At 42.1% G+C, this 11,254-nt stretch overlaps 1 protein-coding gene across 2 annotated transcripts; it reads right to left on the bottom strand.

Annotated features, from left to right (window-relative positions):
- Nucleotides 1–445: 445 nt before the first annotated feature.
- LOC109528483 (kelch repeat and BTB domain-containing protein 12-like) lies at nt 446–8,194 on the bottom strand. Of its 2 annotated transcripts, XM_019891163.1 has the most exons (10): nt 8,090–8,194; nt 5,756–6,010; nt 5,386–5,567; nt 5,165–5,297; nt 4,395–4,628; nt 3,930–4,288; nt 3,587–3,860; nt 2,517–2,664; nt 2,244–2,441; nt 446–1,650 (listed from the first exon to the last, which is right to left on the bottom strand). In XM_019891163.1, the coding sequence occupies exons 2-10, from the start codon at nt 5,924–5,926 to the stop codon at nt 1,502–1,504; spliced, it is 1,848 nt and encodes a 615-aa protein (XP_019746722.1). In that variant the 5' UTR covers nt 5,927–6,010; nt 8,090–8,194; the 3' UTR covers nt 446–1,501. The 2 variants fall into 2 exon arrangements, with proteins under 2 accessions (XP_019746722.1, XP_019746721.1); XM_019891162.1 differs by having other exon boundaries at nt 3,587–4,288.
- Between the last annotated feature and the right edge of the window lie 3,060 nt (nt 8,195–11,254).

Here is an 11,254-nt window from a genome sequence, read left to right as displayed (position 1 = left end):
AGTGCAGGGCTGATATTTTCTGGTGGGTTACAGGGTCACATGGCCACCCCAAAGTCTTGTAAAATCAAAAATAACTATTTGCCTAATAGAAAGTTATTCAGGTTGCAGTGTACAATATACTGCAATATATAAACGTATACAATTTCTCGGCGGCCCGGTTGTCCAGTGGTTAGCACGTCGACCTCACAGTGCAGAGGTACCGGTTCAACTCCAGCTCCGGCCTCCCTGTGTTGAGTTTGCGTGTTCTCTCCGGTCCTGCATGGGTTTTCTCCGGGTACTCCGTTTTCCTTCCACTTTCCAAAAACATGCATGGCAGGCTGATTGAACACTCTAAATTGTCCCTAGGTGTGAGTGTGAATGTTTGTTTGTCTCTGTGTGCCCTACGATTGGCTGGCAACCATTTCAGGGTGTCCCTGTCACGTTGCGTGGTGGACACTTTGCTGCAGGTCAAAATTGAACAGGATAATCAGGATTCACGAGGCCAAACAACAAGAACCAAATGGAAAATGTGCAAATGATAACATATGAAATGTGCTGGCATTTTATTTTTGTAGCCAAAATTAAAAACAAACATCTTAATTGATGCCTGGATGTAGAATATCATGCTTTTCCAAATATTGTTAGTGTACCATCATTCACGTTCATTCGTGTTGCTGCTGTCCCTATTTCTCAACCACGGTTGACTTGACCTCTCTGTACTTTTTGCATCATGTCATCAGAAAAATAAATCTTCCAGTGCAGATACCTAAAAAATGTGTTTTCTTACTTTCCACCACTGCTTATGTAGAGCCAGACTGACATTATCTCAAGGCAAGCCAAGTTTATTTGTCTTGCATCATTAAGGCAAATGCCTTAATGGTGCAAGACAAAGTGTGAAACGGATCCAAAGAAAACATGATTAAAAGCAAGATTAAGTGCAAAATGAAATAAAGATATAATCCCAACATAACAGCAGGATGAATGCAAAGATAAAGCAAAACAGTAAAATGGCACATCAATTATCAAGTTAAAATAGCAAAGCAATGATTTGTAGAATTGTACAGCTTTTGGGGGTCGCACTGTGTGCCTTTTTTAAAATTTAATTAAAGATTTATAAAGGTACTACATTAAGTGACTATTCCCAAAATGACGAGCAACAAATGATTCAATTTAATTCATTTTAAGAATGCAGTTCCTTGCAAATACAGGTACCACATATCTATCAATTTACATGGCAGATTCAAGCACAGTCGCAAGAAAACTCAAGAGTTTTAAATTTCATAACTTTATGACTTTATTCATTTGCATCCCTTAAATTGCAAGACCTTACTTCCCTCATTTGTAGAAATGACCAAACGTGGCTTGTTTGCTCGACAAAACCATCCAGAGTTTTCACATCCAGAGTCAGTTTGTGATTCCCGGGGCTGACGCAGGCCATGATTTTTCTTGTAAGGTTGGAAGTTCGCCTCCCTCAGCTCCTTGGTTGAAACATCGTCATCGCTCCGAGCCATAAAGGGATGTTTCATTGTGTGAGGAGGTCACGAGGATTGAGGTTAGCCACCACACAGACATCATAGCTGTTGTGCATTGCTGCATGTCTTTCTACCACTGCCCACGCATTCACAGCAGGGTCCAATTCCAAAACCTGCTTGGTGATGATCTCATGACGACCTGCAGCCAAAATAAACAATGTATCAAGTATGGTTCACAAGACTGAAGACTTTGATCTAGCACTGGGTCGTATGGCTTTCCCATCAGATTTTTAATTATTTTTAAGCAACTTGCATCAACTTCCTTCATCAATAAAATCAATGAATCATCCAGCACTACAGCACGACTGTTACCATAACATTTCAACATAATTAATTCCGGCCTGCCGCAGACCGAGCGATCCAGCCGAACATAACCGATCTGTAGCGTAGTGTGCGGCATCAGCTTGCCAGTCACTTGGCAAATGGTTTTGCGATTCAAATACTGAATCGTCGCTATATGATGTAGCAACATCGCAGATTACATGCACATAAGATTTCAAGCACGCTAAAAATGCATTTTCAGATTCTAAGATAGCAAGACCCAGCTGGTCAGAAGCGTACAATCTTGTAATAGTTTAATTAAAGTGATGAAGAACAATACACTGTTTGGGCAGCCTCAAAAGCCGATCCAGGCTCACCATTTAATTGCTCATTGCATGGATGTGAGTTGCCAACCATCATTGGGTTCAGTGGCATGAGACGGTGTGTGGCGGGTGAGAATTTTAAACTTACTAGCCCCCTTGTAGTATCCACAGAGATACAGCTTGCCCTGCACTACGCTTGCATTAGAGGTGTTGTTTCGGAGAGACAGTAACGATGTGGGAAGACTCGGGCCTGGCATCCATGTGTCTGTTTCCGAGTTGTAAATCTCTACACAGCTCAGAGAGCGACGTGATTGGCCGCAGTCTTCTCCATCACATCCTATACCACCTGAAGAACACAAGAGCATCACCTTTCCCTGTTGTTGCCCATTACTCGTACAAATTTGATGGATTGAGACCAGACCTAAAATGTAGATTTCTCCATTGAGAATGGCAGCGCCAAAGCGATATCTCGAGTGCTTCATCCTGGCGCACTCTTTCCATCTATCTTTACCGGGATCAAACTGGAACACTCGGTTACTCAGCTTGTCTGGTTCTTCTTCTGGGTGGTTCTGACAGAGAGGATATACGAGAAAAAAGAAATCCGGTTGAGTGCAATGTTAAAAAGTGCACAGAACTATGGCTTGGAGCTAATAATGAAGGTTGTTTCTTTTGGCATGGGTGTAGTGGAATACAACATTCTTGGTACTGAAATGTTGCAGAATAATCTCAGAATTAGAATCAATGGCCATGTACATTACAATTATTGCAGCAGGCTTATCTTACAATTCTCTAATACTTATTTTCAACTTGTTACTGGACAGTATGACTGCATTGTAGCTCATAAACTTCAGGTCATATATATATATTAGATAGATTTATCTATATATAGATATATCTATATATGAACTTTTTGTCATATCTGTTGAGTGAAATGTGCTGTGAAAAACGCTTCCCTATCGGACAGCATCTTGTGTAACCATGGTGTCGGGGGGGGAGGGGGGGGGGGGGGGGGGGGGGGGGGGGGGGTCAAACAGACAAATAGTGAGGCGGGTGAAGTGTCTTTTATCGTGCATTCGCGGGCAAGTCTCCACGGCTTTGTGCTGACCTGTTACAGTGGGCTTCAAGACCTTTGCTGAAACAATGCCGGAATATCCACATCAGGAAAATAAAAAACTGCAACCAAGTGTAATAAAGGAGTTGCCTTTCAGAGGTAGAGGGACCTCAGGCAACTGAGAGCATTCAGAAGTGAAGCAAAATGATTGATGACAGGTAAATTCAGCACTGTTTTCATGCTACCAATTTAGCAGCCATGGCTAACGTTGGCTTGTTCACAGTGCAAATACTAATTTAGTATTATGTATGCTCTTTTGTCGACTCTGGATTACACGCGCTCACATTCAAATTTTGCTCAGACTTTTAACAATGAAAGCTTTCACTTTTGTCACATTTTTGGCCTGTAATCATCCCTATGGGAAACAAAAATGTTTGCACCTGTGGCGACCATCCTCCCAGCACATAAAGGCGCTCTTTGAGGCTAACAGTGCTGTGGCAAGCTAAAGGAAGAGGCAGTGGGGCGAAGGAGATCCAGCTGCCTCCTCTTCTCAACGACCACCTCATCACACTGTCTGTGATGATGTAATGATGGTGCACTTTCATCTGACCGCCAATCATGTAGATTGCATCGCCCAGGAGCCCAAAAGCACACATGTCTCTGTGTACTGCTGAGCAAAGCTTGACCCAGATGGACTCCTCAGCAGGGTTGTACCTGGAACATAAACAAATTGAGCAGGTCAGATGGTGAATTAAAATAGTGACATTTGCTGTTCGTGTACACCTGTAGATATCCACTCTCTTCATTCTATGCTCATCCTCTGCCTCGACGGCGACCACTATGTTGTTGTCACAAGTCACAGCCCCGCCAACAATCTGACCAAATCCCCCTGAGCCCTTCAGAGGAGAGGGGATGTAGTACGTTTTTCTGTCTTTGGGAGAGAAGCAAAAACTGAGATCAGCATGGCCCCCACGGCGGGAAGGAATCCCGTCGTGGTTCACGCCTCCCAAGCAGATCAGAAAGTTGGTGGTCTCCATCCCGTAACGAAGGATTGGTCGAGGCGGGGCTGATGCCTTGCACAGACCCGAGGTCTGGAGGGCAGCGTCAGACATTCGCAAGCACTCAAAGTCTCGTAGCAAAACCTGTGTGCTCAACATACATAATGATCAGACAGAATATCGGTGGGTTAGGATTGGGGTCACATGATAAACATGGAGGCATGTTTATCCTCCTTGTTGTTTCCCCCACCGGATATTTTCTTCTAGCTTTTTGGAGGAATACGGGATCCACAAGCTCCAGCCGTACATGACGGAGCAACTCCACAGCCTGAGCTTCACATTGCGAGTCCCCTCGTCGCTTTGCCACCCAACGCAGCACCAACTCCAGCATCACCTCCTCCTTGGAAATGTTGAGGTCGTCTGAAGCCAGCAGATCTGCAAGACTTTGAGCGTCCAAATCCAGGACTTCTTCTTCCTCACAAACCTTGGAAGAAAACCAAAATCAATTAAACCTGCAAGCAGCAATGAAGGGGCGACGTCTACTAAGGATGACGTCACGTGATTAAATCATTTACAGATTCACGTAGTCAGTAGTCCACCCGGCCTGCGTGTATAGGTCGGCTGTGTATAGATGACCGTTCATACTGCAGACACATACAGTATCCGATTTATATCCACATGTGAAAGAGAGCCAGGTTGGATTTGAAAAAAAAAAAAAATCGTAATTTTACAGTTCACATTGCATGAAAAAAATCAGATATATGTTGCACATGGACAAAAAAAAATCAGACTTGAGCTGCAGTGGGACCACAAAAATAGCTACATTTTTACCGGTATGTATGCACTTGCAAAGCTGAGGTGTTTTGGGGATGTTGTGGTCCCCTAAAAGAATAAGAAACAATTCCAACATTGCTTGGTGCTCGAGCCCTCACCTGGACTTTCCTCAGCAGAGCCATCATTGTTCGAACGTCTGTCTTAGGGTAAATTAAATAACATAGAACAGAGAAGTGAAAATTGCACCTGTGTAAAGTGTTGGCAGAGGTATCGGAAAGCACAGTCAGCTAAACTAGTGGCCCCCAAGTCTCTGGCCCAGTGGTACAGACCAACACAGTTGGAAGCGTCCATACTGGCCTCCATGTGCCTTTGACACAACCTAAAGTAGTGAAAACAACGGATGCATATACGTTTCGCTTGGAATGTCCCACCGATATATGAGCAAACAAGCGCATGATTTTTCACACCTGAAGGCTCCGTCGACATGGAGCAGGAAGGCAGCAGCAGAGACTGCCTGGATGTTGTCATTGGACAGGTGGAGTTCAGCGCGGTACATGAAATCCAGCAGAAGCTCCAGGCTGTGAGCAGGAGTGTCTCTCAGGGGGACTACACCTCCCCTCCTTTCTTTTAGACCACATGTAAACATGGCCTAGACATAAACAGAAACGTGTGGTTGTTCCTCTGTAATACACTCAAATAATCACATGAAACTACTCGTACTGGTGATGGTATGTTTTAATGTACCAAGACAGACATAGACTACACAATTGTTTGTCAAACTTGTACTCAAGGGTAAAAGTATAGTCTGTTCGTGCCACTTTTTGTACTGACGCGGACCTGAAAGTATGGGCTGAATGCAGAGAGCACCACCTTGTGGCAAGCAAAGGAAATGCCGCCAGCAACCAGAACCACGTCAGTGAGCTCCTGGGCATCTCTCATCTTCTCCAGTTGCCTGAGAAGATGTGCTCCATGTTCGGCCTGAGCAGTGGCCGCCAGGAGTGTGTCCATTGCACTGATACCTCCACACTCTGTCAGCACACTGACTTTTTTGTTTTCCTTTCTTTCTTTGGAGAATTCTGAGCAGAACAGAGTCTAAAGAATAAATAAACACACATGAAGCCTTTGCTTTCTGATGTTGTGCATCCAGCAAATGATCGACTTCGTTAACAGACTTGCTGAATGTTATCACTCCATTTTCACACTGGAGCCAGCCAGTCACAGCACCCATACAGTGAATATGAAAAGTCGACACACCACTGCTCAAATGCCAGTTTTTTTTTCATATTTTTTCAATAAATATTTTAAAAGCAACAAATTAAAGCAAAATGAGATCATGTTGTTGCACAACATAATTACATTTCTCATAATTACAGATTTAGCAGTGTTCAGAATTAAACAATTGCAAATGTTCAATAGGCAGTCACTCCAAACATGCCTCTGTTGAAAATGTCGGATTTGTCCTACAAAAAGTTCAGCTGTTCTGGTATGTTTTTCATGTCTGGAGTTATTTCTTACAGCACAAGCCGCGGTCTGCCACAACATCAGAAGTTCAAAGGTCAGTATGGAGAAGGGCATGACATATTTAAATATATCATTGAACACAGTGAAGACAACCATCATCAAATGAAGTAAATATGACACAACTATAAGATGATCAAAAAGTGGTTGTCCCTCTAAAAGTGAGGAAAAGGGTACAACAATAATAATTAAAGATCTACTGACTGTTTAGAATCTACTATCTTCTGTCTAAGCTAATGAGGAAGGGTGGCAAGTCCGTTGGCCTTATCTTACAAAGAAAAACATCCAAGCCGGGCTCCATTTCACCAAAACATACTTGAAAGCTCTCAGATATGTGATTGATAATTGGTTAAAGGTTGAACTTTTTGGCCCTACTTCCAAAAATATCCATCCATCCATCCATTTTCTAATCCGCTTGACCTCACACGAGTTGTGGGCGTGATGGAGCCTACCCCAGCTGTCTTCGGGCAGGAGGCGGGGTATACCCTGAAGTGGTTGCAAGTGTGTGCTGACTCCCATTTGACATGAGTTTGAATATGATTGGTTAATTCTGAACACAGCCAAATCCCCTTTTACAAACTGGTGTGCTGTTGTTTGATAATAGTAGATAATTCATTTGTTTTCCAATTGATCTGTAGAGGTTGTAGGTGGTGAGAAAACTTTTCAAATTATTTATCTGGCTCTTATTATTTGATATCACCAAAACACTTGGCTAGGGGTGTATAGAGTTTTATGTCCATTGACAGACACCATTCCCTAGTGACTGACAAATGAAGCTTCATGAAGCATTTGTAATCGTTTTTGACAGATGGCTCGCTTGGTTTATAGATGCAGTGGAAATTTGATACATTTCCATTGCACTCGCAGCCTTTATCTTAAAAGCAAGAGCACAATCTCAAGATGTGCTTGATGAAGCTTCATTTTCCCATCACTACCACTCACATCCGCAATTATGGACAATTCCATCCTTCCATCCATCCATTTTCTGATCCGCTTTATCCTCACAAGGGTCGCGGGGGGTTCTGGAACCTATCCCAGCTGTCTTCGGGGAGTAGGCGGGGGACGCCCTGAACCGGTTGCCAGCCAATCGCACGGCACACAGAGACGAACAACCATTCGCGCTCACACTCACACCTAGTGACAATTTAGATTGTTTAATCAGCCTGCCTTGCATGTTTTTGGAATGTGGGAGGAAAACAGAGTACCCGGAGAAAACCCACGCAGGCACGGGGAAAACATGCAAACTCCAAACAGGGAGGCCGGAGCTGGAATCGGACCCTGCACTTCTGCACTGTGAGGTCGATGTACTAACCACTGGACCACCAGGCCGCCCCTATGGACAATTTAAAATCTTAAATGAACCTAACATGCTCATTTTTTTTTTCTACAGTGGACAGATGCTGGAGTATCTGGGGAAAACACAGGAAGGCCGGAGCCTGGATTCAAACCCCTGACCTCAGAACTGTGCTATAAGCACTCATACACTTTGCCGTCTGCCTTTAAACCCTCTCACCAAAATCACTTTGTCAGAGAGGACAACAACACATTTGATTGCTAGCATACTTTTCACACTTTTCACAGGGCAGTTTTGCAATGTCAGCAGTCACATGCATGTATGACTTTTTAGCAAACCATGCAGTTGGGCTATCATACCAGGAAGTCCTCCTCAGATCAGAGCCTTTGACCTAAGATAAGCTTGTTTTATTCACTCTGTGTTGTAGTTGTGATCGCTGCTACTTCTGTCTAATGTTCTTTGCGGAGGGTGGTGGGTTTAAAATAGACCAGCATGACTACTTGGGCCTTTGGTTTATTCATGTTTCCACAAGTGGCTGCCAATGTGGAATGAACCATCAGATAAATATCAGGATCTAATTATTTCTATGTGCCCTGCGGCTGAGTGGCGACAAGTTCAGGGTGTAGTCCGCATTTGACCCGAGGTTAGCTGGGATAGGCTCCAGCTCCTCTGCGACCCTGTTCAGGATAAGCGGCATTGAAAATGGATGGATAGATGGATAGATTTATTTCTGTCATTTACAGCTTTGCATGTACACTGATATAGAGTAATCACCTCACCACCACGGGGGTTACATTGCAGACCACCTCAGCAAATAAGTGAAATCCGCAGTAAATAGGATGGCTTAAAACTTTGTGTTCTGTGTTATTATATTGTACATTGTGTTAGTGTGCAAGGATTATTCATGTTTCCTTATGTTGACCGCTCGTTGTATAAGGAATTGAATCTTTGGGATAATAAAGTTCATTTTGACCATGACATAGTAATGCCCTCTTTCAAAACTCCCAAGGCATGTTTTTATATCATTTAGGACACAATGTTTTTTAAAGGTTTTCAAACAGATTTTAAGAAAAATGCAATCACACTAAAACATAGTCAATATGATGACAGAGCAGGTGCAATGGATAACCCCAAAACAATCCCTCTGTCTTTCCATATTAACAAATCAGAATATCCATCAAGAATGATGCTCAAAGATGTGTACACTGAGCAGTTGCTTTCTGTAGAATTAAAAAGCAGGATTGCAGAAGAATTGACATTCACCCATTTTTCAGTAAAATTTAGGCTAAGTCAAAGAAAATTGTGTGGGCCCCAACTAGTGGTCGACAGTGGAAATGCGCTCAAAATAAAAGGTAGCCATAACAAAACAGTTACAAACTGTGCAAATAATATATATCCACAAAACAAAGATACTGCACACCCAAATCTATAATGGACAAAATGAGCGTCCGCTTTCAGAAAAGCTCTAGAAACACAAAACTGTCCACAAAATGTGGTCATTCAAAAGTCATCTGTTGCGTCACTGTGTACAATCCTACTCCCTGTTTAAAATCTTGCACAATACCACATAATGGAAGTGAGATTTGATGTTTAAGTGACTCAACCATATCAAGACTCGAGACCAGATTTACACTTTTTCTGCATCATATTTGCATGTTTTACATTTGAATGTGATTTTTTTTTTTTTGGACACACATATTTTCTTTCCGGTAAGCAAGTGATCTCGTAATGGGATGTCACAGCTGTCTTTTGTTTTGACACCAGTGGTGGACAAAATGTTCTGGGAACATCATCTCAAATCTCAAGTACTGATTATCTAGCAATGCGGACATCTCTCTGTACCAAATGTTTTCAGATAGCTTGTAATGTACAGCAAGTGAAAGTCAGTTGAGATTATTTTCAACATGAATTTATGTGACCTGTTGAATTCTTGTGAAGTGACTTCAATATGCCTGTATGTTGTATTTATCCCGTAAGACCAAAATGCTACATTTGGATTTTAAAGTAGCAGTCCATTTCTTTAACTAAATTCAAGTCTCCATCTAAAACTGTGGCCAACTTAAAGTGCACACAGTGTGTGACCGCACACACGTACGCACACAGCACCTGATTAGGTGTCACTGATTAAACAGACCTGCCGACAAACGGTTAGTTTGCTTTGTTACACCGTGTACTTCACTTTGTGCGGAAATAGTTTGACAACAATTTTTGTTTTTCGGAAATTACACTGTACCGACATCAACTCACATAACCTTTGGTATGCAATCATAGTCACTTTGTGGATGGTTGAGCGATTGTAATGGTTTACCAACATGTTTTAGATTTCATTCGGATGAATGTATTTTTCTTTAGTGTGCCGTTTTTTTCTCTCCCGGGGTTAAGGGGCGCTTGACCAATACATAGGCGGGCTGAGAGAATAATTTGTAAATTTATTTTAAAAGATCAAATTAAATGCTGGAGGGGTATTTGCGGCTACACATATTTCTGACAGGACTATAACAGAGAAAAGAAAATGTTAGCTGTCAGCCTGATCGGAGTCAGTTTCATCTTAACTGAAAAAAAGATTTGTTGAATTTTCTTGATATTATTTCATCAATTTCAAAATGAAATTATAAAATAAAGTAAAATAATTGGGATCCAGTTACGTTTTTTTTTAAAGTAAACTATACAACTACTTAAAATATGTATCTGGCTCCAGATGATTTAATTTTGGGCACCCAGTTGACAAAATAAAATTGAGCCAACAGTCTTCATTTGGGTCATGGGGAGGCTGAAGTGTATCCCAGGTGACCTTGGGCAACCTCCAGGTTGACCATCAACCAATCACAGGGCACAAACATTCACACTCAGACTCACACCTATGGACACTTTGCAACCTTTAATGAAGCCGACATCCATGTTCTGGCGATGGTGGTAGACGCTGGAGGCACAATACAAGCACAGAGAGAGCATGCAAACCTCACACATCCAAGATTTGACCCCAAACTTTAGAGGCGAATGTAAAACGGTGGTTGTAGTGATAATAATTGTCACTTTTTTCTTTTTTTTAAACACAAGGCTTTCCTAACATTTCTTTGGCCTCTTAATTATGTTTTCTCCCATGAAGCTTGTTGAAAAAACTAGATCGCTAAACATAACCTGACTTTCTTTTTCTCTCCATACCTACAAATACAGTAGGTTATCAAACACTTCCAAGAAGTAAATAATGCGTCAAGTAAATGGGAAGCACACATCGCTGAATGCCTCTGCGATATATGTCACATCATGTAAATCAATACATGTCTTTGCTAACACTGGTTATTTATTGTACCTTGTTTTCTCTAGCCCCCCCCCCCAACCTCTATTTAAACATTAATGCTCTTCATCGGTTCATTAATCTTAAAGTGTGATGTTTGTGTTGTGTTTCCCCCTCTTCTCCCCAGTTATTATTTCAGCTTGGCGTGATCAACAAAATGTTCTTAACTGCAGACATTTACATGTGTGTGACAACAGCCAGAGTTAATAAGTGCAGGAATGCTTCCTCT

Source organism: Hippocampus comes, unplaced genomic scaffold (assembly GCF_001891065.2).
Source record: "Hippocampus comes isolate QL1 unplaced genomic scaffold, H_comes_QL1_v1.1 scaffold174, whole genome shotgun sequence".
NCBI lineage: Eukaryota > Metazoa > Chordata > Actinopteri > Syngnathiformes > Syngnathidae > Hippocampus > Hippocampus comes.
The sequence above is the reverse complement of the archived record's forward strand: the minus strand, read 5'-3'. Positions and strand labels throughout refer to the sequence as shown.

Bases quoted from the DNA above. Each gene is read 5' to 3' on its own strand.
- LOC109528483 (XM_019891162.1), bottom strand. From the start codon at position 5,926: ATGGACACACTCCTGGCGGCCACTGCTCAGGCCGAACATGGAGCACAT. The intron at 5,568-5,755 runs GTCCGCGTCAGT...GTTTATGTCTAG, and splicing joins CATTCAGCCCATACTTTCAG to GCCATGTTTACATGTGGTCT. The intron at 4,289-4,394 runs GTGGGGGAAACA...TTGAGCACACAG, and splicing joins AAGCTAGAAGAAAATATCCG to GTTTTGCTACGAGACTTTGA.